Source organism: Gouania willdenowi, chromosome 19, assembly GCF_900634775.1.
Source record: "Gouania willdenowi chromosome 19, fGouWil2.1, whole genome shotgun sequence".
Lineage (NCBI taxonomy): Eukaryota > Metazoa > Chordata > Actinopteri > Blenniiformes > Gobiesocidae > Gouania > Gouania willdenowi.
In genome coordinates, this window is record NC_041062.1 from 9,617,120 (window position 1) to 9,643,077 (window position 25,958).

The 25,958-nt window shown below is 37.8% G+C and overlaps 1 protein-coding gene across 2 annotated transcripts in view; it reads left to right on the forward strand.

Moving 5' to 3' along the window:
* Window positions 1-25,958, forward strand: part of etv4 (ETS variant transcription factor 4) — a 36,382-nt gene that overhangs the window by 1,482 nt on the left and 8,942 nt on the right. The window contains exons 1-7 of one of the 2 annotated variants that reach the window (XM_028475930.1): window positions 2,259-2,425; window positions 2,716-2,818; window positions 2,889-2,936; window positions 5,572-5,625; window positions 19,399-19,528; window positions 21,024-21,197; window positions 21,273-21,595. In XM_028475930.1, the coding sequence (XP_028331731.1) occupies window positions 2,381-2,425; window positions 2,716-2,818; window positions 2,889-2,936; window positions 5,572-5,625; window positions 19,399-19,528; window positions 21,024-21,197; window positions 21,273-21,595 (877 nt within the window). In that variant the 5' untranslated portion in view covers window positions 2,259-2,380. Of the gene's footprint in view, window positions 1-2,258; window positions 2,426-2,715; window positions 2,819-2,888; window positions 2,937-5,571; window positions 5,626-19,398; window positions 19,529-21,023; window positions 21,198-21,272; window positions 21,596-25,958 lie in introns of those variants that run through there. The other variant, XM_028475929.1, reaches the window with a different exon arrangement.

A 25,958-nucleotide genomic window follows, 5' to 3' on the forward strand; every position in this document is an offset into this window, starting at 1 on the left:
TTTGATAGACGCTCACTAAATACCATGATTACCATCAGACCGTCAACACCACCTGAGAAAAGCGTCACCAATCCATCTTGAACACTCGACGACAGTTATAGCAGTGTTTGACAGAGGGCCACAACATACCATGATCACCAGCCCGCCCGTAACACTGATAGACCGTCAGCCTCATCTGAAAGGACAGGTCACAAAACAGCGTGATCACAAGTTAACCCATAATACCAACAGACCGTCGACACCAATATGCAACATAACACGGTCACTAGTCCGTCTGTAACACTGAAGGGACCTTCATGTCAGCGTTTGAAGGACAGTAACAAGATACCATGATCACCAGTCCAACCGTAACACCATCAGACCAACCAACAGTGGTCGTAGCTCTGCAGATTTCCATTGATATGGTTCAGATTCAGATCATGACCTCCTTCATAAGGAGGAAATCAGACTTTAAAGATGCAGAGTATTTGATAAGCAGCTCCATGTTAGCTTTGGTTTCCGTTCTTCACTGATTTCTCTGAGCTGATGTATTATTTATGGTCTGTGATGTACATCTAAATGTTCATGTAAACCTCATTAGGAGGAAATCACCCGCTCACTGTTTCTAAGGATCATGTTAGAGCAGTAGAGATGACTGAGGCCTGTGTCTCACTATAGCTGGGGTTCTCAACCTTGGGAGGGGGTCACCAGAGGCCTTCAACAAACAATTTGAGCCCATTTTTGCTTATTTTCACCCAAACTTGCCATATTTGAACCTATTTTCATCACTTTTTCTTGCCATATTTTTTGCTCCTTTTAATGCATTTTTGCTACATTACTCCCATTTTCTGCCACTTCTCCATCACATTTCAAAGTCTTTTCTACACATTTTTTCCACTTTTAACACATTTTCAGCACTTATAAACCCTTTCCACCACTTTTTCACCTAATGTCGTTCATGTCATTTTTCATGAATAATTTTGCCAATTTAACCACATTCACCATTTGTTATGCCCATTATTTACCAATGTAAACTAACTGTTCCAATATTGACACTTTGAAACCTTTTTACCACTTTTTTCTGTTTTACTTTTTTTGCCCACTTTAATTTGCAACTTTGAACCAGCCGACATTAGAGTGGCCAAAAACAGACAGAAAAAGGGTTCAAAGTGTCAATGTTGGTGGGGATGGGGTAATTTAATAAGTATAGAACAATTAGTTAACATATGTCACATTAGAAAAGGCATTGAAATGTGATGGATAAGTGGCAGAAATGGGAGTAATGTGGCCAAAATGCATTAAAAGGAGCAAAAATATGGCAAGAAAAAGTGATGAAAACAGGGTAAAATGTAGTGAGTTTGGTGCAGTTGCAGAAAAACATGCAAAATGGTCTCAAATTGTTCAGAAAAAATATTTTTAGTTTGTTGAAGTCATCTGGTGACCCCCCTCCCACTGTCTTGTGACCTCAAATGGGGTCCTGACCCCAAGGTTGAGAACCCCTGGTCTATAGTATGGAGCATTTATCCGATGCGTCGAAATCATAGAACCGAGGACACGTGTAGGCAGACATGTTACATAAGAAGAATAAATAAAGTGCTTCAGAAAGGCTAACTCTGAGTTTCCGTCTGCGTGTCAAACCTCTGAGTGCAGTAAACAAAGAGTCTGGAGGATGAAAAACATGTCAGGACTTTCGTGCTGGGGCAGGTTTTTATGAATGGACGTTTTTTTTTCTCCCCTCTCTCTTTTTTGTGAATGAAAAACAACTGGAAAATCCAGTCACAGTGAAGCCCTCAGGCTGCTGCACGCTGATTGGCTGGCTCTGCTGTAACCCCGCCCATTGCTTTACAACACAGCCTCGGTGTTCCTGTTTGTGATTGGCTGGAGGCTTCATTCATAAGCGCGTGCATTCATCCGGACAAAGGCGAGAAATTTAAGCCTCTAAAAGAGGAAAAATGCGCCAATCAGAGAAGAAGAAAAAAAGCTCCTAAAACACGTTTAAACGACAAAAAAAAAAAAAAAAAAAAAGGAAGCTGAAGGTTGGTGCAGCTGCTTGTTTCTGGTTCTGGTTCCTCCTGGTGAAAAAGTATTTCTGACGTGGCACCCAAAAATCACACAAAAACACATTAAATGTTGTTTTTAAACCCACAACGCAGAGTTTAGAGCAGAGAAGCTTTTTAAAAACACAGACAGAGACAGACAGACAGACAGAATCCTGCTGGTAATCACTTCCCCTTTGGCGTTTTTTTTTTTTTGTGAATGGAGCTCATTATGCATGCAGCAGTAGCTCCATTCACGAGCTGCTGCTGCTGATGCGCGCTCCCTGCACGAAGAAACTGTGTGCGTGCGTGGATCAGCCTCCACGAGCGCACACGGTTAGCGCACACAGAGCCGTGGAACGAACATGGATGGATATTTGGACCAGCAAGTGCCTTACACTTTAGCAAACGTACGTATGGAGCAGGTTTTTCTTAAGTTTGGCGCAGCTTTTTGCGTTTTGTTTGTGTCCGAGCTTCATCTTGCGCCGTTTCTGCGGGGCTTGCACGCGCTCCCACCGGGGAAAGTGTGCGTTAACCGTGCGTAAAAGTAGCCCCGGGATCACCGGCTGGAGACGCGAAGTGTGTATGTGCGTGTTGGAGTTTGTTGTAACGGGTTAGACGGTGCGCAAACTACGGTGCACGTCACTGCGCCGCTGTTTCTCCGGATGTTTTTGCGCTAATTCTCTGATTTCTGCTGCAGAGGACGCACGGAAATGGAACCGGGCCCCTAAACAGACTGCTGATGGCAGCCAAGAGGAAATACACGGACACAGAGACAGAGTTGCCCCCTCAGGAATCTGAAGGTAACGTTTTTGTGTCTTTTTACGTTACTTTACTTTAGACATTTATGTTTGTTTTCTTTCATCTCCTCAGACCTTTTCCAGGACTTAAGCCAACTCCAGGAGACGTGGCTCACAGAAGGTGAGACGTGTGTGTTCGTGTGTCTTTGTGTTGATTCTTTATCCGAAGCGTGTGCGCGTGATTGTTTGCGTGTATGTGAATGTGTGTGCGCGCGCGCTCGAGGTGTGAATGAACTCTGCTGTGTCAGTCTTTGCCTTTGATGTGCGTAAAGGGAGAGCTTTCAAAATGCAAAGATCTAAAGGAAAATCTGCAAAAACTTTCTGGTCATTTGTTGAGAAAACGCAGTTAAACTTTGATATTTTTAAAATGCATTCTTAAATGATATGAACAAACAGGAGGATTTCTGCACTAGAATCAGTGATTTATTGAGAAAATCAGCTGTGGTTGCATTAAAGACCTAAACAAATACATAAATAACATTATATTAAGTCTCTTTTTGACTTTACCTGTTTTAAATGACGTGTGAACAACTTTTTGTTTTTCTTTTAAATAAAATTTGTTCATTTATTGACTTTTATTTAATCCTGAAAAAGACTAAGCTGTATTTTCATTTATTTAGAATCAAATGGTGGTGAATGAATTAAAAGTAGACAGACAAGACCAATTTAATTATCTATAGTAAATGTGTATTTTTTATTAGTCCCACAGTGATGGTAATTGGTTGTTACAGCAGCAATTATTTAACAAATATATATTGTTAATATGTAAATCTTATTTTATTATTGATAACATGAAACAGCTTTTTATAAGAAATAAAAGTCTTTGTGTGTGTGTGTGTGTGTGTGTGTGTGTGTGTGTGTGTGTGTGTGTGTGTGTGTGTGTGTGTGTGTGTGTGTGTGTGTGTTACAACTTCCACATCCCCACAGTTTCACTTCTGTAATCCTGGTCTGATTTTCTGGGAATACACAAAATGATTCAAACAACACAAATATGCATGAAATCAACACAAAACTACTCAAAAACAACAACAGAGATACACAAAATTGCAGAAAAATAGTCGAAATGACTCCAAAAACACAGAAAGTGACTAATTTTTCATAAACATCTGATTGACCATTGTTTTAAATGCTGTTGATAATGTGATGATGATAAAACTTGTGCGTCTCTGATATTGAAGCATTGCAGAGATACGTAGATGTACCATGGTGTGTTACCCTGGAGAACACACAATAAATCTGATAAATGTGAAAGTGGGGTTGAAATGGTGTTAAATATAAAAATGTGAAAATAGTTTTAAACATAGAATATTGAGTTAAATATAGAAAATAGTGTTAAATGTGAAAATGGTGTTAAATGTGTGAATGGTGTTAAATATGTGAATGGTGTAAAATCCAAAAGTGGTGTTAAATGTGGTCAGAGAGGCGGAGTCTGCTTTGGATGCAGATGGAGGCCTCGGTGTGGATGAATCAAACTGTTTGTTTCCTGCTCATTGACAGAGAGCTGACGGAGAGATGTGATCATAAGTAGCTATAAATAATATGACTGTTACGCAGACGTGGAGCGGAGAGGAGGAGCAGAGTGTGGAATAATCAGGTTTAAAAATGTGACAGGAGAACATGCCAGTCGTTAGATGTTCTCCTGGATTCTCCTGGTGTGACATCACTGAGCGTCGTCTGATTGTTGTGAGGCTCAGATTAGACGTTCTACTCCTTAATTGTCGTTTAGTTGGATTGGCGTCGGTGGCGGTGAGAGCCATGTGAGCTGCAGGCGTTGTTTCTGCTGCTGAAGCTGAACGTTAGAGTTGAGGAGCTTGTTACATCTTGCCTGAGGTCGTCTCTGGGGTTTATACCAATGCTCCAATCTCCCACCGACTTCCTTCTTGTGCCGACTTGCTGCTCCTGACGAGTTGTTCCTGGAAACCGATCAGATGTGAACACACACACGTCTGATGCTCATCGTGTGTGTGTGTGTGTCTTTACAAGGTCCAGCATGTTTCTATGAGGACATGTTGAAACCAGCAGTGATTGATTGATTGGTGGATGTGAGTCTGTTCAGTGTCAACGCTGTCCTCTACCAGGACATGGACTCAGTGATCCACTTTCCCCTGCACACGACAGAGGATTGAACTCTGATTTACTCTTTTTCCCCTTCTGTTTGTGTGTGCAGGTTTTGTAATCACATTTGAGGACATTTTTATGATGACATACCTAAAAAATTGGTAACACCAGACATAGACAACTGCCGGTCCGGGGGCAGCATGCGGCCCTCAGCCTTATCTTGTGCTACCTCCAAAAGTGAATGCAAAATATGACTCAAATAGCACTGAAAAGGACAGAAAAGTACACAAGAAAATAACAGCAAAATGTACAAAACGACACTAAAAACATACAAAATGAGAGGGAAAATGTGCTGAAAGATGCTGAAAAACACACAAACAATAAGAAAACCACACAAAATGCTTCCTCTGAGACTCCAGACCCACATGTTTGGGTTAGCTTAGCATGTGGCAGTGCAGGGTCAACGGGTAAAGGGGCGTGGCTATCTCACAAGGTCCTCTTTATAGTTCAAATTGTCTTATTAGGATGATGAAAATCAAAGAAATATGTGATTATTGGACTGACGATTATTGCGCAACAGACGGTGAAAATAGTGTTAATGTGTAAATGGTGTTGAATGTGAACGTGGTATTAAATCTGAAAACGGTGTTAAATGTTGCTAAATGTGATGCTAACGTGTTTTTATCTTATATTTCCAGCTCAGGTTCCTGACAGTGATGAACAGTTTGTTCCAGACTTCCACTCTGAGAACTGTGAGTACTTTTCCTCTCCGTGTGTCGATGTTTCTGATGTGAAGCTCTGCATCGTATCTGTTGGTGATGATGTGTTTAATGATGTGTATCAATTGGGTATTGATCAGATATTGATCGGGTATTGAATGGTCCGTGGAGCGTCTCTGCTCTGGTGCTGGTGTTGGTTTGTCTCTCGTTTGCATTGGAGGGTGAAATAAAACCTGTAGAACATTTACCAGTGAAGGAATATAGACATTATTTCAGGCGGGAAAACTTGAACCAGTTTCCCTTTCCAATTGTTTCTTTGGGTCTCTGTTCTTTCAAAATAAATCGCCTTCATTTTCAGCAGTGACACTGAGATGTCAAGCTTTCAAAGTATAGCTGGAATTTATGAGATAAGATCACACAACATATCATAGGATGACTTAAGTTAACGTAGAAAAAGATAACAAGACTTAGAATAAGATTACTAAAGATAAGATAACTTAAGATAATTTAGGATAAGTTAACTTTCTAAGTAAAGCTTAATTAATGAGATAAGATGACACAACATAACATAGGGTAACTTAAGAATAAGAAGACTTAAGTACAGATAAGATAACTCAAGATAGGATAACTTAAGATAAGATAAATTATAATGAGATGACTAAAGATAACATGACTTAATATAGGATAACTTAAGATAATTTAGGATAAGTTAACTTTCTAAGTAAAGCTTAATTAATGAGATAAGATCACACAACACATCATAGGATAACTTAACATAACTTTGAATAAGATAACTTAGGTTAAAATAACCTAAGATACGATCACTTGAGGTAAGATGACTAAAGGTAAGACAACTTAAGTTAAGATGAGATAATTTAGGATAAGATCAGATAAATTAAGCCAGGATAAGTTAAGCTGAGATCAGATCGTGTGTGAGCGTAGCCTCATCTTTGTTACAGTCTGTTGTTTACACACACTCAGCCATTCATGACTTTTTTTCCTCTCGCTGCTTAAAAGGAAGTGTGCCTCGCCTCCACTCTTCATTCATAAAAACACACACACACACACACACACACACACACACACACACACACACACACACACACACACACAGTCTTTCACATACCTACACACACTGCAAACCCCTCCCTGCCTAAACCGAAAAACCTCTCTCTCTCCTTTCCCTTTTTCCTACACACACACACACACACACACACGGAGCACTGAGTGATCCAAGATGTGCTCTAACGCTGATTTCCGAGCTGTGAGGGACGATTGTTTGGTTTTCAGCAGAAAAAAAAATGACTCAACGGAGAAAAACATTTGTCCTTTATTTTGAAAATCCCTCGACCTTTGCTTTGTTCCTCTGTGATACACACACACACACACACACACACACACACACACACACACACACACACACACACACACACACACACACACACACAGTTTTTCATGAATGGGCTGTTTGTGAGGGAGAGGCTGAGGTTGCAAGTTAAGGAGAAGTAAACACTCTGTTATGACGTCGGTGTTAAGCTCTTCACCGTTAGCGTTAGCATTAGCATTTGCGTGTGTGGTAGCAGAAAATGCCCCAAGTCATCACTTTTCATACTTGTTTTGTAGTACTTAGAATGGTTGTTGTAAGTTGTATATTTTAGATATAAAAGCTAAATAAGTTAAAGTTACAACATATTGGGTGAGTGTTCATATGCACAATGCTAATTCTGTTAATGTGACTTCCCATAATATGTTAGCATTAGGCTAACGGACATTTTTCCACATTTTTTCCCACAAAAACATTTGGTTTACACGAAATTGAGCGAAGTAGAAGATAAACCAGGAAATTAACTGAGGGAAGCAAAGGGCCACATGGAGCCCCCAAACTAAAATGACACAAGAAACACACAAAGTGACCGAAAAAAATACACAAAAGAACAACAAATATACACAAGATGAATACAAAAATATAAAGAAATACACAAAACTAAAACTAAAACCACATCAAAAATACAAAACAATGACTGAAACATTACAAAAATTACTCCAAAAACCCACGAAACGAATGAAAAATACATAAAAAATAACAAAAAAAACACAAGATGAATACAAAATATTCAATATTAAAAACTAAAATGAAGATACAAAACAAAAACGCACAAAATGATGCATAATACACAAAACAAAAACACACAAAAACAACTTCAAGAATATAAAAAATGACTCATAATATACAAAACAACAAAGGAATATACAAAATAACAATAAAAATAACATTAGGAATACAAAAAATGACTCATTATATACAAAACAACAGAGAAATATAAAAAATAACAATAAAAACAACATCAAGAATACAAATAAATGACAGAAACTTAAAAAACAATACAAAAAATGACTCCAAAAACACACAAAACAAAAGAAAAATACACAAAAATCATAACATAAAAGCGCAGAATGATTCTAAAACTACACATGGATTTTATAGCGATTATCTTTCATTAAGTCAGATTCAGTTTAGATTTGCTGCACCTGTAGGATGTTCAATGAATGAATGAAATACTCAGAGAGAAATGGTGAAGGCTAAATTCAGGTTGAGAGCATCGCAGTCAGAGCGGCTGGGATTCATGAATGGACGTGTGTACGTTCCTGTGAGTGTGTGTGTGTGTGTGTGTGTGCATGAGTGCGGCTCTAATTTCTGCAGCTGGGACGTTTTTCTTCTGTGAGGAGTTTGAAAAAAAAATGTCAGAGAGGAAAAGATCCTGTGAAAGGAGATAAAAATACCAGCTGAGAGATCAGAGTGCTCCAAGAAAACGACTTCCAGTGTAGAAACCAGCAGTTTGTTTCTAACGGGAGCTGAAGTGGAAAATCTGAAAGAGACGTGTGTCGCTATGCCAACGATGTCAGACTAAATTTATCTCAATTAAAAGACGTCTAAAATGTCAAACTTTTTTTTTTTTTTTTTTTTTTATACTTATTTTGTGTTGTTTTGGGTTAGTTTCAAGAGTTTTGTGGAGTATTGTTTTTAATCTTTACTTGTGTTTTATGTTGTTTTTTTGTTTCTTATATTGTTGATTGTTTTGTGTAGATTTTCATTTTCTTTATGTTTTCTTTTTGTGTGTTGCCCCTAAATAATTTTGATGTTTTTCTTTTCATTCTTATCATATTTGATGATGTTCTGGGTTATTTTGATGAGTTTTGTGTGTTTTTTCTTTTAAATCTTGTGTTTTATGTTGGTTTTTCTCATCTGTCATGTTTCCTTGTTGGTTTTGTCATGTAAAAAATGCCAATTGGTTGTGTTTTCCTTGTTTAGTTGGTGTAATGACCCTGTCATTGGTAACAATGGTGTTATTTTTGAACAATGGCGGAAATAAACACTTGGTTTTGTCTTTTGGAAATTATTTTTTTTTTCCAATTTTCTTGTGATAGTATTTTGTACAAACTAAAGGATGGTGAAGAAGGAGGATGGTGGTGGTGGTTTCCCAGTTTGTGTCACTGGGTCTGCTGACATGGAGCAGAAGCTGAGAGTGATATCGATCCCTCAGAGCTGATGGAGATGAAGCTCAGATAAATCAGCCTCAGGGTCCGATCGCAGCGGAGGAGGGTCAAAGATGTCAGCCGGCATTAGGTTTCAGATCCTGACGGAGAAGTGAAGGATTGGAGGAAGTGCAGGAGGAGCTGTGGACAAGACTTGTGGGTTGATAAGATGATTGAAGTAAGGAAGGAAGGTGTCCTCTGAGCACCAGATAAGGATAAGGAAACTTCCACCTCCAATCCATCTTATTTTCCCTAAAGTCCTTTATAATTCTTACAAATTACTTCTTATTTTCCTTATTTTGTTAAATTCTTCCCAAATGCTTTTTTAATTTCTCCAAATTATTATTATTTTTTGAAAACATTTTTCATTTCCCAAATTATTTTTCTTTGTCAAAATTATTTTTCATTTTTTTCAAATTATTATTTATTTTTCTGAATTTTTTTTCATTTTCTAAATATTTTTTCAAATTTTCCCAAATTTTCATTTCTTTGAATTATTATTATTATTATTATTATTATTATTTCAATTTCATTGAATTTTTCCCAAATTTAGCATATATTTATGGGAGAGGCATGTAAAGCTGCTGCTTGGTAGCCTGGAATCCATCCTAATCTCCTTGTATTATTCATACAGGCGATTAGTTTGGAAACAGTCAACAGTCAGGACAAATACGTGCAGAGTAACCAATCAACCGATGAGCGGACCTGGCCACAATAGCACAACAAACGTAGTTCTTTTTCCCTAAACGGAGCCCGCAGACAAAAACAGCGTGTAGTACGGTACAGACTTATGGTTTTAAAGCCTCTTCTTGTTGTGGTTTCAACACAATAAACAGGTCACAATAAAAACAGAGCATAGTGCAGTTTTGAACGTCTTCTCCGTGTCGGCCGCCATGTTTGTTTTGATACTGCTTGGCGCACGGGATATGACGTTTTTTTCCTGTTTGGCTCGCGAAACAGCGGCATCACCAGACCCAATTCCTTACAACAAGTAAGGAAGTGGGTGTGGCTTCGCCAGGCTAGCTGCTTGGCGGAGCGTGAGATGAACTCTAACAGACTTTGCACGAGATTTAGAAAATGGCCACCAAAACAGCTTCGCAAAAGTGTGGAAAACTTCAATCTTTCATGGATTTTAACAGGTCGTTCGGTGTGAAAGGGGTACAGATTCATTTATGAACATGTTTAAGAGTAGAAGGCAGCCAGAAAGAGAGTCGTAGGTGAGTCCTCCCACCGCCTGCGCTTGTGGAAATCCCTGATCTACACACGTGCACGCTCGTGCACACCCCTCCCATAGTGCTTGATGAGCCTCGGCCGGTCGATGACCACATTTAACATTAGGACGAGAGCGAGGAGTCGATCCACAGCAGATTAATGACATCAGACATAAAGAGAGGATTTATAGCTGCTCATGAAGAGTCGACGCGGCACAAAGGAAGAGAACTATGTGGAACATTCCCAGTTCAAACTGGGAGCTCACATACAGTTTCAGTTCTACCTGACTACTGTGAGTTCACACTAATGATGTTTCTATGGTTACTGGATGATTGGAGCACAGATAAATAAATCTGAGAGGATGATGAGGGTTAATTTTCTGATAATAGAGTAAAAGAACTCATAGAAGTCCTAAAACAGAGCTCTGTGGGACTCCCACACCTTCACCCACTTTGGGAATAATGAAGTCTGTTTCTGTATAATCATGGATGGTCTTGTCCTGTCAGTTCTGATCTTTTATGGTCTGGTTTGGTCTTGTCTGGTCTGGTCCTTTCTTTTATGATCTTGACTTTGTATTCTCTGGTCTGATCTTACCTGGTCTTGTTTCGTCAGGTCTGGTCCTGTATGGTTTGGTCTTAAATGTTTTTATTTGGTCTGATCTTGCCCTGTCTTGTCTTTTAAAGTCTGGTCTTGAATGTTCTTGTCAGGTTTTTCCTGGTCTGATCTGGTCTTGTCTTGTCTTTCAAAGTCACTTCTGGTCCTATACAATCTTTTCTTTAATGTTCTTGTCTGGTCTTTCTTTGTCTGGTCCTTTCTTGTCTGATCTGATCTTGTATGGTCTTGTCTTCTAAAGTCAGCTCTTTCCCTGTTTTTTCTTGTTTGGTCTGGTCTTGGATTTTCTCATTTGATCTTTAGTGGCCTGATCTGGTATTGTTCTTGTCTGGTCTGTCTGGTTCTGTCAGGTTTTTCCTGGTCTGATCTGGTCTTGCCCGGTTTTGTCTTATCTGGTCTGGTCTTGCCCGATCTTGTCTTTTAAAGTCTGGTCTGGTCGTTTTTGTGTGCTCTTGTCTTGTCTTGTCTTGTTGTGCTGTAATGATTTGTATATAATTTAACGTGTGAAGCTCCTTCTACCCGTTTGTTTTTCTTTTTTATATCTAAATTATATTTTTATTGGATTAAAATGTGATTAAAATTCTTCAGATTTTTCTTTGATTGGTTGATTTGAACCATCCTGACATCACAGCAGATACAGAGGCTGTGATTGGTCAGTTAAAATGCATTGATTTCATGTTCACATTAAGGAGCAACACAAAGACTGATGTTGATGGTTCTGATGTAATGACCTGTTTTTGGAAGTTTTTTTAAATTCCTTTTACATTCAATATTGAAGAAAATGCAGTCACTTTGTGGTTACAGATGTAGCTGACCTCCACAGTGATGGTTGAGTTCAGATACATAAAAAGCATCCGAGGCCTCGCTACAGGAACCTGGTCTAATTTTCTGCTCCACGTTTAAACTGCGACGAAGGGAAGTGAAACTTTCTCGTCATCGTCTGTCACTGACTTCTACTTCCTGTTAGTGAATAGCACACAATGCACATGAGACATTAACACAGAGGTTCTCAGCTGGTGGGTCGGGTCCTAAAAGTGGACCTGAACCTGCTTTCAGTTGCATTTATGTTTTAAAGACAATCTGGGACAAGCTCCTGAGGCTTTTATTTTGAAGATGTAGTTAGGGAGAGTAAATTGTTGGTTTGTTTTCTTTTTGGTCTTGGTCTGGCGTAAAATAGGCTCTGGACTTTAGTCGCATCTACAGAAAAAAAAATTAAAACAAGCTTGTGTGCTTTTGTTTTGAAGGGGATTTATTTGTCTAGAATAGCGTGGCCTAATCTTACTCCTAACAGTAGGGGGCGGTGATATGTTCCGGGTTTTCTACAAGTTTTATAAGTAATTACAAACTGAAAAAGACCGTTTTTTAATTTTAATTCAACTTTTTGATCATATTTTATTCTTTTTGAATGATAGAAATAATTTTTTACGTAGACGGGGCGTCTTACTTTACTTCCAACAGCAGGGTGCGGTAATGTTGTTGTTAAAGGTTCCTGTGCTTTTTTTTAAATGATATTTATTTATCTAGCACAGTGATGGGAAACTTTTATCAAAAACGGTGATTGTCTGATATAATTATATAAATTAATGACCAATCTGAATATTAATACAGGGAAATATAAAATGTTCTTGTATATTTTTGTTTTTCTTATTTTCTTCTCATTTATTGTGTTTGTTTTGTGTGTTATTGTAGTCATTATGTTCATTTTTTTTCTTGGTTCATTTTTCTCTCATTTTGTTTATTTTTTCTGTTGTTTTTGTCTATATTTGCTGTCATTTTATGATCTTTTGAAGTAATTTTGTGTATTTTTGCTGTTTTGTGCTTTTGGAGTGATTTTGTATATTTCAGTCTCATTTGTTGTGTTTGTTTTGTGTTTTATTAGTCATTATGTGCACTTTTCATGTTTGAGTCATTTTTAGGGTCCTTTTATGAGCTTTTGAAGTATATGTGTGTATTTTTTGTTGTCCTTTTGTGCAATTATGTATGTTTTATTGAGTGATTTTGTGTATTTTTGCTGTTATGTGTGGTTTTGGAGTGATTTTTATGTGTTTACATTAAACCGAGGGTCGTCAGTTTCTCATGTGTGTTCTGATCTAACCGTAGGGGGCGCTAATGTGTCTCTGAGGCTTTTTGTTCATGATGATTTACTTTGGTGTTGACTGTCTGGATGGAAAGGGTGACTTTTCTCTTATAAACCTCATAGAATGTTCTGCTCGTGTGGCGATCTTTGAGTTTAGGAAACGTGTTTTCACGAATGAATGAATATTGTTTATGACGTAACGAGAGTAGCGGAGGTAGAACAAACGTCCAGGAGGACGGTTGGATGGTGTTGGTTCTTCACATCTGTCAAGTCGGGCTTGTTTGTCAGGAATCTGACAGCCGTGCTTTAAATATTCAAGCAGCCTCAACCATTATCAGATAAGAGAGGGAGAGCTGTAAATCAGATGGAGCCGACGCTAATGGATCCAGCACACACACACACACACACACACACACACACACACACACACACAAATGCACGCACGCACACACAGTGAGTGCTGTTTCTCTGTGTGAATGTGAAAGTCGTTCACGTGTTCACCATATGTTTGCATCTGCACGTTTCCTCGCTCGCCCTCGTCTTCGATTGTTATGGTAACGTCCTATTGAGCCCCTATGCAAACTTGGGATGGACTGAATGGAAAAGTCCAAACATGGCTAAGGTTCTACTGGGAAGGGGCGGAGTTATCCTTAGGGTAAGGATGTACGGTGGCGTTCCCCAAGGCTCCGTCCTTGGACCCTTTTAGTTCATCCGCTGCATCAGAGATGAGCGGCTTTTATCACAGCGGGGCCACAAAAATCACTTCATCAACATTCACGTTGTTTTATGTATTTTTTCTTTCGTTTTGTGTATTTTTTCTATTGTTTTGTTGTCGTTTCTTGCCTTTGCTAATGCTAATGAGGTTAGTTCGAGTTTTCTGTAAGGTTTATAAATAATTACAAACTGAAAAAGACTATTTTTAATTTATATTTCACTTTTCTAATCTTATTTTATTGTTTTTGAACCATAGAGAAAATTCTTCATGTGGATTGATTTTTTGAATTGCCCTGTCTTATTTTACTTTCAAACAGCAGGGGGCGGTAATGTTGTACTTGATTTCCTGTAGGTTTTTAAAGGTTTAATCTCTATAAATCTTCTCTTTTCAATACTCTTGACTCTACTTACTGAAACCTGCAAATTGGAGTCCACGACTACTTTTGCTAACAATATAATAGTTTGTTGAATTTTATTTTCTGATTAGAGAGCCACATTATGAGAATATCATCTCAGCAATTAAAATGAATAGTTTTTTTTTCATATTTTTGTCTAATTTGTTGTTTGTTTTGTGTGTTATTGTCATCATTATGTGCGTTTTTTATGTTTCGAAGTTGTTTTTGGTCACATTTTGTTTATTTTTTTGTTATTTTTGTCCATATTTGCAGTTGTTTTATGAGCTTTTGAAGTGAATTTGTGTTTTTTTGTCATTCTGCATATTTTTGTCTCATTTATTTAGTTTGTTTTGTGCGTTTTTTACTCTCATTTTGTTTATTTTTGTCTATATTTGAAGTAAAATAATTTTTGAAGTCAGTAAATTGTCTTTGCTAATGCTATTGAGGTTAGTTCGAGTTCCTCACTTTAAAACATTGATCAGACGGTTGATTTCACACACTATCAGTCAGGATTTCAAACATTTCCTTGACTTGTTTTTAAGGAGGAAACCCTTTGAAAACCAATCAATCAAATCTGACAGGTTCCAGTCTGTTCCCGCTGTATCAGGGAAACCACACGGTTGTTCTCCCAGGTTTGATATTTGACGTTCCCAGTGAGCCTGAGTGTGTCCAATCTCAGTGCGTGTTTACGTTCCTCTCGACGTGTTTCTGAGAAGGAGAAACTTCCAGGAGCTCCAAACTCTGCGTAAACATCCGAGCTGAAAATGTCCAGATGTTTCCAGAGCTGAGCTCTGGAAACATCAGCTCACACTTCCACACATGCAGACTTTGACTTTTTGTATGATTATGGTTTATTTTTTGAATGATTTATTTTTGTGTGTTTTTGTTGTTATTGTGTTTTTGCTTTTTTGGAGTCACTTCATGTATTTTTGTGTATTTTTTTTGTGTCAATTTGCCTATTATTTTTAAATAATTTATTATTTTATGGAGTCTTTTTGTGTATTTTCTGTCATTTTGTATGTTTATGTTTTTGTTTTGGTTTGTTTTTGTTGCCATTTCGGTTTTTTTTTGGAGTCACTTTATGGGTTTTTTTTTTTTAAAATGTATTTTTCTGTCAGATGGTAAGATAATTTTGTGTAAACACAGTCTGTGCAGTGAGAGTTCCTCATAGTGCAGACGGTATAACTGATCTATTGCTGTCTGGGTTAGCTTAGCACGTAGCGTCACTGCCTCAGCAGGGTCAAAGGGTTAAAGGGGGCGGGGCTACGTCCATCATCAGCTACAAAATTAAATCTAAAAAAACAAGATGTTATCGACTGATAATTATCGTACATCTCACAACAAGCTCAACAATGCAATATTTGTTAATTAGGGTGTGTGTGTGTGTGTGTGTGTGTGTGTGTGTGTGTGTGTGTGTGTGTGTGTGTGTGTCACACTGATGTGGTGATCCCTTCACTTCCTAAAGCACTCGACCGTGACCGTAACCTTTGACCTTCTGAAAGCCGACGCTTCCACGTGTGTGAGGAGTTAAAAGGCCCTTTGACCTTATCAGTGAGGGGGCGGGCAGCACACACACACACACAGTCCGAGTCTGTTTCTCCAAAATTAAATGATATCCAAAATACACAACACGTAATTACTCCAAAAAAACATACACATTTACAGGAAGGCACCAGAGGATGACCAAGATGCACAAAACAACTTCAGAAATATCAGAAAAATATGCAAAATGATAACGAAATAAATGCGAAATTACAGAAAGACACAAAAGCAAAACAAAAATACATTACTACAAAAATATCAGGAAAATATCCAAAACGAAAATCAAGTTAAAGTAAGAGAAGGAAAAAGGGTAAAAAAAGATTTTTAAAAATAATAATAATCTAAAAGAACGTGACATGAATGTTGTCATGATTCATGAGAGTTAATAACGTGACCCTTTGTGAGTGCGCTGTGATAGATCACATCTATAATAAGAACACAAACCTGATCTTCTGACAGTGGAAACTCTTCTGCTTTTTCTCTAAAAGCTTTGCTTCACAAGTCTGTCTAAACTCTAACGTGTTAATACGAATTATACTGAGTTTTACTGAGTGGGGATGTAACGCTGCAAAAATGATTGTCTTTAATAAAGAGCAGGAAGAAGAGAGCCCTGCCTCTCGTCATACAACGTGGATCCGTTTATACGTCCAGTAAACACACACACACACACACACACACACACACACACACACACACACACACACAGCTCCAGCTCCTCTCTTCATCCAAAGTGGATTTTAGATCCAGCTGAAGTGACACAAAAACAAAACGACCTGATTAATCTGCTGCATCGTTACGCAGGCGTGGAGCAGAGAGGAGGAGGAGCAGCGCGTGGATGGAGTCACACAGATATCAAACTGTGACAGCAGGAAATTAGGAAACAAACCTTTGCTTTGTTTCCTGTTTATTCACCAACAATCATAACAACAGTCGACAATCTGAATTACAACAAGAAAAAATACACAAAAAAACACGCAAAAATGTTGACATTTTTAAAGTGGTTTTAAATTATTTTATCTACCTTGTTGCCTTTGAAGTCATTTCTGCATCTTTCCTCTCGTTTTAGTTTCTTAATTGTCATTTTTGTGTATTTTTATTGTAGTCTTTGAGTCTTTTTGTCATATGATTTTGTAGCTTTTGTTGTCGCTTTGATTTTTGTGGTACTTTTTATGTGTTTTTGTCTCCATCTTACTGTCGATATGTTTTTGGAGTCATTTTTGTGTATTGGGTTGTGTTTCATATAAATGTTTGTTTGGGAAAGTTTTTTTTGTGCGTGTGGTATTTTTAGTGTAGTTGTGTTGTTTTGTATGTTTTTTTAGTCATTTTATGAATTTTTCTTGCTGCTTGTGGGCTTTTAAAGTTGTTCTTGTGATTATTTTGTGTACCTCGTTGCCTTTGGAATCATTTCTTTATTCTTGTTTTATGTATTTTGTTTTTGTATTTTTGCTGTCGGTCTGTTGTTATTTTTGTGTGTTTTTGGAGTGAATTTACAGTGAATTTAGGTACACACACACACACACACACACATACACACACACACACACACACAGTCCTGGTGCGTCAGGCTGGGAAATGAGAGTAAATGCTCTCTAATCCTGTTGATCTGCGTTAAAGCCCAGACTTCCTCACCTGACTTCCTGTCGTGGGAGAGCGAGCAGCGAGAGCTTCTACTATTGTTTAATGTGTTTGGATTATCTGTCAGAGACGCAGAGCAGAGACGCTCCGTTTAGTGTCACACACACACACACACACATACACACGCACACACACATACACACACACGCTGCTTTATTTCTCCTTCAGATAAACATCGCTGAGACACCATGAATGGATGAATGAATGAATGGATGCAACATTCATGTCAGCGTTATATTAATAATATATCTGAGCATTAACACAGGAAAGAAAAAAATCTTTTGTGGTTGTTTTGTGGGTTTTTTGTGTGTTCTTGTTGTCATTTGTGTATTTTTCTCTCATTTTGTGTTTTTGCTGTTGTTTTATGGGTTTTTGTTGTTTAAGTTTTTTCTCCATCGTCCTGTGTATATTTGTGATTTTTATGTATTCTTATTTTCATTAATGTCTTTTTTTTCTCCTTCTGTGTATTTTTGTGGTTGTTTTGTTGGTTTTTTGTGTATTATTGTCATTCATGTTTTTTTTTTTTCATTCTATGTATTTTTGTGGTTGTTTTGTGGGTTTTTGTGTATTCTTTTTGTCATTCATGTATTTTTTTCTCATTCTGTGTATTTTTGTGTGGTTGTTTTGTGGGTTTTTGTGTATTCTTGTTGTCATTTGTGAATTTTTCTTTCATTTTGTGTATTTTTGCTGTTGTTTTGTGTATTTTTCCGCCGTTTTGTCTATTTTTGCTGTAGATTTTTGAATGATTTTACTGTTTTGTGTTTTGTTGTGGTATGTGTGTTTTCTGTCACTTTATTTGTTTGACATCACTACTTTGGGGGCCGCAGAAAATTAGAAAGAGGGCCTTATGGAGTACGTCGACCTTGTGTCGTGTTGTGTTTGTCCAAACGTCAAACTCCATTTTTAAACGTACGAGTAAAGAATGAAGGAAAGGAGCAAAATGGTCGAGATTAAATCTAGTTTGTCTTCATCCAATTAAACATCAGCACTGTAAATAAACCCCGCCCCTTTCAAAGACGCGGGCTGTTTGAAAATGCGCGGAGGATGTTTCTCAGTTGGAGTGCAGGTGAACTGTGGGATTAACACACACACACACACACACACAGCTGGAGGTGCACAGCTGCTGCTGTTTATTCTTTCGGGACCAGAAAAACATCCTGTAGTGTACACTCCTGCCCTCACATAATAAACACGCCTCAGTGTGGAGCTGCACTTTGGCTGCTTCCCTACAGACACACACACACACACACACACAGACATTCTACAGACTGTGGGTCTTTATTCAAAGTCGTAACCTACGTGCACTAAAGGGAAACTTTATGAATAAAATCTACATTCATGAGAAAAAGGTTATTTTATCTCCTGCGATAGAAACGAGACGAGTTAAAACGGGGGTTTTCAACCGTGGAGTCGTGACCCCATGTGAGCTTATTATTATTTTATTTTTTTCAAATGGAAATGCCACACACAATCTCAAACAACTGTATTCTATACTTTCACTTTCTCAAATATAAATCTCGTTCAAATAAAATGCAGAATAAAAATATCGTAGCTTGCGCTTATTGTTACTTTGTGCGCTGATACACATTTGTAACACAGTATAACAGACTTGATCAAAAAACTAATTTTAGAGAGAAGAAAGTCTTTGCGGTTGCTAGAAATGAGTAAAATATAAATGGGGTCATGACAAGAAAAGGGTTGGAAATCACTGAGTTAAAGGTTTATAACTTTTTTCTTTGAGTCGTGAGAATACGAATGCTGAACATTAACCAAGTCCTAAACCAAAAGCATCGTGTACGTTAGCATGTTGTTGAACTTCCAGAGGAAGTTTTGTCTGATGTTGTGTCTGTGGGCGAGGACGCAAACGCTGCAGGAATGTGATCGTGTGCGAGCATGTGTGTGTGTGTGTGTGTGTGTGTTTTTTTTTAACATGTCTGTCTGTCTGTCTGTTGTGTTGTTACTTAAGCATTTTGTCTGGAACATAAAAGAGATTCTAGTGTGTGCGTGTGCGTGTGTTTGTACGCTAAATCTCACCCCTGTTTTCCACCGTGTCTTTGTGTGTTGTTGTTTTTGTGTGTTTTGTAGCCGTGGCCTTTCACAGTCCTCCTGTCACCATCAAGAAGGAACCTCAGAGTCCAGGTTCTGATCCGAGCCAGTCCTGCAGCCACAAGCAGAGCTTCAGCTTCTCCAGTGCAGAGCAGTGCCTTTACGCCAGGTACTGACCGTCTGTGTCTGTGCTTCCAAACGCGGCCTTTCCAAGTGACGGATGCAGAAACTTACAACATGTTTCTCTCCTCTGGGAATCTTCGGATCATTCCATTAACAGCTGATAAATGCAGGTTTTTAAATAATTGAAAACGATTATGGCAAAACACTTAGCTTAGCACGTAGCGACCAGTGTCACATGTTTAGATTAGCGTAGGGTGACCATATTTTCATTCCCAAAAAAAAGACACTTGGGCCGACCTCTTCTTACTCAAAAAGTACTCAACGTTTTTTTGAATTTACCTTGTAACGGCAAAATAAAATAGAATAAATAAATCAGTTGTCATTGTCCATAAGGTTTAAAAATTATTTTCTCTCTATAACAAAGACTGAATGACTGACCTTTATTATGCATTTAACTATCTGTCCTTGAAAAATATCATATAAACCTTAAAATCTCTCAATCCTTGAAACAATGAGAAACGTCTCCTATAATCCTATAACAAAAAAACTCTGCTACATGTTTAGATTATTTTAGCAGATAGTAACCAATGCTACATGTTTAGATTAGCTTAGCACATAGTGACCAATGCTACATGTTTAGATTAGTTTAGCACATAGTGACCAATGCTACATGTTTAGATTAGCTTAGCACATAGTGACCAATGCTACATGTTTAGATTAGCTTAGCACATAGTGACCAATGCTACATGTTTAGATTAGTTTAGCACATAGTGACCAATGCTACATGTTTAGATTAGCTCAGCACATAGTGACCAATGCTACATGTTTAGATTAGCTCAGCACATAGTGACCAATGCTACATGTTTAGATTAGCTTAGCACATAGTGACCAATGCTACATGTTTAGATTAGCTTAGCACATAGTGACCAATGCTACATGTTTAGATTAGCTTAGCACATAGTGACCAATGCTACATGTTCAGATTAGCTTAGCACATAGTGACCAATGCTACATGTTTAGATTAGCTTAGCACATAGTGACCAATGCTACATATTTAGATTAGCTTAGCACATAGTGACCAATGCTACATATTTAGATTAGCTTAGCACATAGTGACCAATGCTACATGTTTAGATTAGCTTAGCACATAGTGACCAATGCTACATGTTTAGATTAGCTTAGCACATAGTGACCAATGCTACATGTTTAGATTAGCTTAGCACATAGTGACCAATGCTACATATTTAGATTAGCTTAGCACATAGTGACCAATGCTACATATTTAGATTAGCTTAGCACATAGTGATCAATGCTACATGTTTAGATTATTTTAGCACATAGTGACCAATGCTACATGTTTAGATTAGCTTAGCATGTAGCGACAAATGCTACATGTTTAGATTTGCTTAGCAGGTAGTGACCAATGCTCCATGTTTAGATTAGCTTAGAACGTAGTGACCAATGCTACATGTTTAGATTAGCTTAGCACGTAGCAACCCGTGTGTTTGCATGTTCTCACATGTGACCGTGTTCTCCCTCAGTGCCTATGAGCAGAAACGCGCTGCTAAGGGTTCCTGCCCAGGGACCCCTATGTCCCCCCTGCAGCCGCAGCATTACTCGCCTAAATCCGCCTCGGCCGGACGGCCCGACGCCGCCTACATGAACCCGCCCTCCCAGCCGTTGCCTAGCAACACCTACCCCCCCGTCACCACCAGGTGATGCTGCGTCTGCGAGAAACTCCGTGAATATAAAACAAGAACTCGTTCTGATGCTTTCCTACTCCGTTCCAGGTTTCAGGGAGCATCAGGGGACCCCATGTGCCCCCCTCAGTTCCCCCCACATGGACAGCCTTACCCCCGCCTGCCCCCCTCCCAGGCTGCACACGGGGGCGGCGGCGGGGGAGGAGGGCCTGGGGGAGGAGGGGGTTTCCAACACCCGCCGTACCTGCAGCAGAATTTCAAGCAGGAGTTCATGGACCCGATGTACGAACGGGCCGCTCACATGCCCGGGCCGGGTCACAGGGGGGGCCACGGACCACATTCACACCCACACCGCTACCCACCAGCCCACATGATGGTCAAACAAGAGCCCACGGACTACGCCTACGAACCGGGTAAGTGATGCAAGACCCCGGCTGTGACTTTTGAAAGATTCTGAAGAGTCTGTAAGGTCTACAGAAGGTCTGTAAGATTTTTAAAGGGTCTGTAGGTTCTTTAGAGGGTCTGTTATTTTTAGGGTCCATGAGGTCTAAAAAAGGGTCTGTTGTGTCTTCTTTAAAGTTTCTCGTGTCTTTAAAGGGTCTTTTATCAACTTTAAAAGATCTGTAGGTTCTTTAATGTGTTCATAAGGTCTAATAAAGGTCTGTAGGTTCTTTTAAGGTCCATTAACTCTAAAAAGGGTCTGTAGGTTCTTTAAAGGGTCTTCAAAGGGTCTACAAAGTGTGTTCTCTAAAGGTCTGTAGGTTCTTTAAATGGTTTATAAAGTCTAAAAAGGGTCTATAGGTTCTTTAAAGGGTCTGTGTCATCTTTTATGTGGGTTCTCCTGTAGGTTTTTTAAAAAGTTCTGTAGGTTCTTCAAAGGGTCTGTCGAATATTTAAAGGGTCTGTAGGTTCCTTAAAGGTTCTCTAAAGGATCTGTTGTGTCTGTAAAGGTTGTTCTCTGTAATAATGACGATATGATAAACTATAGACGCTGCGTTACAAAGACCTTTACCTTTACTTCATGAGTTCTTGATCCGTAACCAAAGGATTGACTGCAGCACAAACTGTAAACACTGGATCGACTCCTTTCCTCTCCTCCTCCTCCTCCCTCTGAGGAGCCGCAGGAATTTCATTGAGAAAATGGAGGGCAGAGGAAAGCCTAGAGTCCCTGGTGGAGCTCTGATGGTTTCATGTTGCACCAGCGCTTCCTCTTTCTGCAGAGCATGAACTCATAATGGAAAAATGAGCCTCGGCCGCAGAAACTCGACCCTCGGCTCCGAATGTCAGCGCTCACACACAGGACGCTTACCTGCTACACAACAAACACACAAAATAGGTTTTTAACTTAATGACAGAACGCAATCCTTCCATAATCACTTCTGTGAAGTGTTTATTTTAGCAATTCATCCACAGTTCATCAGACGCGTCAATAAAACACAACAATTAACGACAAACAAAGGGAAGTTCCATTTAAACTATTGTAAACAACAACATTTATTAAATGTTTATATGAAAAGAAGAGAAAGTTCCATCACTTACCGTCATTCTGGCTGTAAATCGCTGCTTGTTTCATTTTAAACCGAGGAAGTGTTTGTATGTATTCTGTAGCCTGCTGCTCCCTCTAGTGAGTAATTATGTGAACTACACGTCTCTGCGAATGCTGAGTGGCTTCTACTGAGCATGTGCTGTACCAGCCAATCAGCAACGACCTCTGAGATCATTCCAAAACATGTGACTTATAGCCCATAGTGAAACTTATGGCACAAAGTTACTTTCTTAGTTACTAAATTATTTACTAATTAACTAACTTGGTGTCATTTTGTGTTTTAGGGTTTTTTGTTTTTGTTGTTATACTCTGTTTTTTGTTGTTGTTGTGCTTGTTTTTGATGCTTTACTGTGTCATTTTATTGTTGTGTTTTTGTTGTTTTACTGTGTGATTAGGTTGTCTTGCTTTCTCTTTCTTTGTTTTACTGTGTAGTTTTGTTGTCGTGTTGTGTGTTTTTATTGTTCTTTTGTGTATTTTTTGCTGTCCTTTTGTATGTTTTTGTTGTTTTACAGCGTAATTTTGTTGTTGCGCAAGGTTTTTTGTTGTCATACTGTATGTTTTAGTTGTTTTACTGTGTATTTTTGTTTTCATGCTGTGTTTTCATTTTTTACTTTATTTGTTGTCCTTTTGTGCTTTTTTTTTGTTTTATTGCAGAATTTCATTGTTGTCCATTGTATTTTTGTTGTCATACTGCGCGTTTTAGTTGTTTTACTGTATTTGTTGTCCTTATGTATGTTTATGTCATCCTTTATTATGTTTTTGTGTCTATTTTGGGGGCCCACACACTTAGACAGAGGGCCGCCTGTGGCCCGCTGGCCCCCAGTTGGCCACGCCTCCTTCAGTGCCTGTGTGCGGATGCTGGGGCTGGTGCAGCCATGTGGTTTCTACATTCTCCAGCAGTGAGTCAGCGTGAGCCTGAGGCGGCGCTGCACCCGGTCCAGTTCAAAACACACAAACAGACGCTCATAAATGTGTGTGTGACTCACACGTCTTTGTGTGTAACCATAAAGAAAAGCACACACACAAAGATGGCACAGGAAACACACAACAAAGCACCACACAACACCTTCACTGTGGGAATCAGACGTGTGTGCGTGTGTGTGTGTAAACACCTTTTCTCACACGCAGACTTTCTATGTTTTTATTGTTATGCCTTACTATAGCCTTATCTCAAATTTTGTTTTTTCTACATGTTTCAATTTGAATGCCTTACTGCCTTTTTTGCCCTTTTTTATTCCTTATTGTAGCCTTACCTAAAAAAATTACTTTTTTAACATGTTTTTATGCCTTACCTCCTTTTATAGGCATTTTTAAAAAGATGTCACCCTTTTTTATGCCTTATTACAGCCTTACCTCAAATTTTCCCCTAAATGTTTTCATGCCTCACTATAGCCTTACGTAAAAAAAAAAGTTTTCTAAATGTTTCTATTTTTATGCCCTACTACATTTTTTGCCCTTTTTATGCCTTACTATAGCCTTCCTTTTTTCACACTTTTTTATGCCTTACCTCAAAAATGTTTTTTAAAATTTTGTAAATGTTTTTTCTAAATGTTTTTGTTTTCATGCCTTACCTTTTTCACCCTTTTTTATGCCTAACTATAGCCTTACCTCAAATGTAAAAAAAAAAAAATGCCTTACATTTTTTGCCCTTTGTTATGCCCTACTATAGCCTATACCTAAAAAAAATTAATTTTTTTTTATGAATGTTTTGTTTTTTATGCCTTGCCTCAAAAAATTAATATTTTTATAAATGTTTTTATTTTTATGCCTTACTATAACCTCACCGCAAAAAAAATTTTGGTAAATTTTTTTTTCTAAATGTATTAATTTTTTTGCCTTACTTTTTTTTGTCCTTTTTATGCCTCACTATAGCCTTACCTCAAAGAAGAAGAAAAATAAATTATAAATGTTTTTTTCATTATGCCTTACTTTTTTTGCCCTTTTTAATGTCTTACTATAGCCTTACTGTAGCCTTACCTTTTTCGCCCCTTTTTATGACTTACTATAGGTATTTCTTATTAAAAAAAATTATATTTTTAATAAAAAAATTTTTTTTGCCTTACTATAGCCTTACCTAAAAGAATATATATATTTTTTAGAAATGTTTTTATTTTTATGCCTTACTGTAGGCTTATCTTTTTTCACCTTTTTATGTCTTACTATAGCTTTACCTAAAAAAAATCTTGAATTTTTTTTTTTTTAATAAATATTTTTATGCCTTGCCTTTTTTTTTTGCCTTTTTTATGCCTTACTATAGCTATACCTATAAAAAAAAAATTCATTTTTTTTAATAAATGGTTTTATTTTTATGCCTTACCTTTTTTTTTTTGCCTTTTTTATGCCTTACTATAGCTATACCTATAAAAAATCTTTTAATTTTTTTTAATAAATGGTTTTATTTTTATGCCTTACCTTTTTTTGCCTTTTTTATGTTACAATAGCCATACATTTTTTTTGTCCTTTATTATGCCTTACTATAGTCAAACCTCAAAAAAATTTTAAATTTTTTTTTGTAAATGTTTTTACTGACTATAGCCTGACCTAAAAAATCCAAATGTTCAAATTTTTATACCTTACCTGGAAAACAACAGTTTTTTATTTTTATGCCTTACTATCACCTTATCTTTTTTTTTGCCTTTTTTATGCCTTACTATAGCCTTACCTCTGTTTTTGGCGTTTTAAATTTTTTTGCCCATTTTTATGCCTTACCTTCGTTTTTGGTGTTTGAATTTTTTTTCCCTGTTTTTATACCTCCGTTTTGGCGTTTTAAATTTTTTTGCCCTTTTTATGCCTTACTATAACCTTTCCTTCGTTTTTGGCATTTGAAATTTTTTCGCCCTTTTTATGCATTACTATAACCTTACCTTCGTTTTTGGTGTTTGAATTTTTTTTCCCCGTTTTTATACCTCCGTTTTGGCGTTTTTTATTTTTTTGCCCTTTTTATGCCTTTCTATAACCTTACCTTCGTTTTTGGCATTGGAATTTTTTCGCCCGTTTTTATGCCTTACTATAGTCTTACCTCCATTTTTTGGCATTAAAATTTTTTTCGCCCGTTTTTAGGCGTCTTAAATTTTTTTTGTCCTTTTTATGCCTTACAGTAACCTTACCTTCGTTTTGGCGTTTAAAATTTTTTTTCCCGTTTTTATGCCTTACTATAGCCTTACCTCCGTTTTGGCGTTTTAAATTTTTTTGCCCTTTTTATGCCTTACTATAACCTTACCTTCGTTTTT